The 3,274-nt window shown below is 35.0% G+C and overlaps 1 protein-coding gene across 2 annotated transcripts in view; it reads right to left on the reverse strand.

Moving 5' to 3' along the window:
* The window catches only part of Wasl (WASP like actin nucleation promoting factor), a 54,141-nt gene that overhangs the window by 9,384 nt on the left and 41,483 nt on the right, over window positions 1-3,274 (reverse strand). The window contains exons 7-9 of one of the 2 annotated variants that reach the window (XM_031381301.1): window positions 3,071-3,113; window positions 2,188-2,341; window positions 555-572 (exon numbers count right to left, since the gene is read on the reverse strand). In XM_031381301.1, the coding sequence (XP_031237161.1) occupies window positions 555-572; window positions 2,188-2,341; window positions 3,071-3,113 (215 nt within the window). The remainder of the gene's footprint in view (window positions 1-554; window positions 573-2,187; window positions 2,342-3,070; window positions 3,114-3,274) is intronic. The other variant, XM_031381303.1, reaches the window with a different exon arrangement.

The raw sequence follows: 3,274 nt of genomic DNA on the forward strand, positions 1-3,274 counted from the left end.
AAAAAAAAAAAAAAAAAAAAATTTCTTTTACACATCTTCTTTTATTCTAGTCAATATATACAGGTTACTGAAAAGCAAATGTGTAAAGCAATTATAAAATAGTATAATTAGTACCAGTAAAAACAACAGAGTGCTGTGAGCAAGAGGTGTTTACCAACAGAGAACTTCAGTAAAATAATCTAAGTTACAGACAATATGCTGATTTAGAGAAATACATTCTTTTTACTGTGCACTAATCTTTATGCACGGGGCGATGGAGACATGCACCTTTAATTCTAGCACTCAGAAGGCAGAGGCAGGCAGATCTCCTATGAGTTCAAGACCAACCTGTTCTACAGAGGGAGTTACAGGACAGCCAGGGCTATGCAGTGATAGTGAAACCCTGTCATTGAAAACCAAAAACCAAAAAAAATACAGACATACAAAAAACCCCTTTATACTCGAAATATTAGTTTTTGAAGGCAGGACATATAAACTCTAGCTACTCCAAAAAACAACACAGCAAATCATGCAAAATTCAGAGTAGTAGTCCAAATACTGTTCCACATACATACCGCTCCATTGTGGTGGACCTGAAGAAATGACTGTTATAAGTTAATGGACTTAACACTTAAGAGCTGCACACAGGGATATGATGGAAATCACAAATTTGCTTGTCTTTATAAATCTAATTTCATGATTCTATAAAATAAATGATAAAAGATTTACTAATTTTAAAACTTAAAATTAAATTTTACTAACTTCATTTGTTTCTCATACCTTTGAATACTAATTATATATGTGCTCATTAAGTATATATATTATATAACTATATAAAAAATCATTAATTTATTTTTGTTCTTACTTAAAAAAAAAATCTCTCTGGGCTAGAGAGCCAGCTCACTGGCTAAGAGCATGAACTGCTTCAGAGGACCTCAGCTCAATTCTTAACCCATGTTGGACAGCTTACAACTGGCTGATGAAACACTGGTTTTCAGGGATTCAATGTCCTCTTCTCCCTTCTGCAAGTCCTGCACTTTTAGGCATAACCACCTCCTACCCCAATTCATAAATACATACAAAGGACATAAGATAGCAATGCGATGGTCTAATAATGCTGAGTGTGATTACACACGTACTCACAGAGGCAAGTAACCCTGAGCACCAGTGGGTGCAGCAGAGAGAGAGAGGGCCTCAAGATCTTCCTTTGCCTGGAGGTAGCAGTCATGACTGTACTGCTTGGAAAATGACCAAATGTATTCATAGGTGTTTTAAAATCTACACCATTTCAGGGGTAGTTTGTCTGCTAGTAAGATAAATTATCCCAATATGAGTTTCTATTGAACCAGATATGGTTACACAGCAGCAATGTGACCTATCAGTTGTTTGCTTCCACAGTTGGCTCTAAAGACTCTCAAACCTTACTATGAAAGGGAAGAACACATTCAATCAAATGAGGGCCAGCAGTTAAGAAGCAGACAAGAGTAAATTAAATATCCACTTATAAATGATAGTCAGATGCAAGAACACTTGAAATGGAACTTTAGCTCAGCTATCCTAGTATCAGTACAAAGAGGAGAAACTTGGTTCCAAATGCAGATGGTGTGATATGCTGACTGTGCCACCAAAGGCTACCTTTCATCCTTGCACCTGGCTGTCCTAAGTGTTAGGAAGCACCCAAAACAAACATCTTTAAACTACCCAACATCAAGGTTGTAAACTGTGGTCTCTGGAGCCAAGAGAAAGTATTATACTCTAGCCAAAACAAAGCCTAAAAAATAAAAAATAAAAATCTATATTTCAAAATAGAAAGATTTTATATAATTTATATTCTGAAAATGTTTTTATTAGAGATTACATGGCGACTTTTATACTAATAATCACATCATGTTTTTGCTTGTTTGAAGACAATGTCTCACCATGCAGTTATCTATGTAGCCCTTCAACTCCATGTAGAGAGACCAGGCTGGCCTCAAAATCACAGAAATTTGCCTGCTCTTCCTCCCAGGTGCTGGGTAAAGGTCATCTTCCCATGTCTATCTCAAGGTTTTTGTCATACCAAAATAATGAAAGATGTAGTGACACTGGGCTGAATTTGTCATCCATACATTCAAAGATTCTGCTCAAGGAGGGGTGCATAACTGTCCACCATGAAGCTAATCTTAGAAAATTTAAAAGGAAAAACAGTCAAAATAGATCAAAAGTTACCTTGTCTTCGGAGTTCATTTTTAACAGCTTCTACACCTCCTGTTTTTTCAATAAAGTCATAAATAACTTTTGATGTTTCTCTGTCTTTAAGCTGGGCCTCAGAGATCCCACACATATCAAAAAGATTCTTTAATTCTGGATCCAAATTATTTAGCTACAACAGATAAAACAACTTCTAAGTAGGCAATTGTGTTCAAAACAATCATGGCAAAACTTATAATTTACCTGTGTCCTTTTGAAGTTAAACTCATAGACTTTTAAAATGATTATGTAATTTAAATCCTAACACTAACTTTTCTATTATGAAAGATAAACATGAGAGATTTTCTATTTTTTTCATCTCTTCCATGCTGTCAAAGAGGGCATTCTATTCATATTTTTATTAATCCACTCAAGACTAGATCTTGTGTTCATCTATTCCAACCTGTCCTAAATAAGATTTGCTTTAATCCTGAATTCCTACACAATTTGATAAATTTGAAGGCAAGGACCTCTTTGTGGTGTCCCAGGGGGCCTTGATAGTAGTGCCTCAAAGAATAATCTCAGTTTAGAAAGAAACTGGATTATTCTATAACTGGACACTAAGAATTTGATAGTATTTATTTTTCTAAAATTTGATAGTCTCCTGACATCATTACTTAACAAAACTCTTTTCTTTGCATTAAAAGCACATAATGAAGGAATACAAAAATTTTCCCTTAAAGTACTTAACAACTATGACAGAACATTATTATGAACTCAAACCTCAGCAGCACATACAAATACAGCACATTCTAATTTTAATAAATAATATTTAAAAACTGTAAATAAAAAATCCAAGGATAAGCCATAGCATTCCTATGTATTTTGAGTAATAGGAAATACAGCTTAAAAAGATACTTACATCAAAACCTGTATTTGGATCCCATCCAACATGTCCAATGTGCCTAACATGGAAAACAGAAAAAATTAAAGGTAAATGCAAACGAGGGCTTAAGAAATAATGCATAGCTGGGTAGTTTGTGGTGGTGCACACCTCTAATTCCATTGCTTAGGAGTCAAAGGCAGGCGGATTTCTGAGTTTGAGGCCAGCCTGGTCTACAGAGTA

Source organism: Mastomys coucha, unplaced genomic scaffold, assembly GCF_008632895.1.
Source record: "Mastomys coucha isolate ucsf_1 unplaced genomic scaffold, UCSF_Mcou_1 pScaffold20, whole genome shotgun sequence".
In the NCBI taxonomy this organism is placed as follows: Eukaryota; Metazoa; Chordata; class Mammalia; order Rodentia; family Muridae; genus Mastomys; species Mastomys coucha.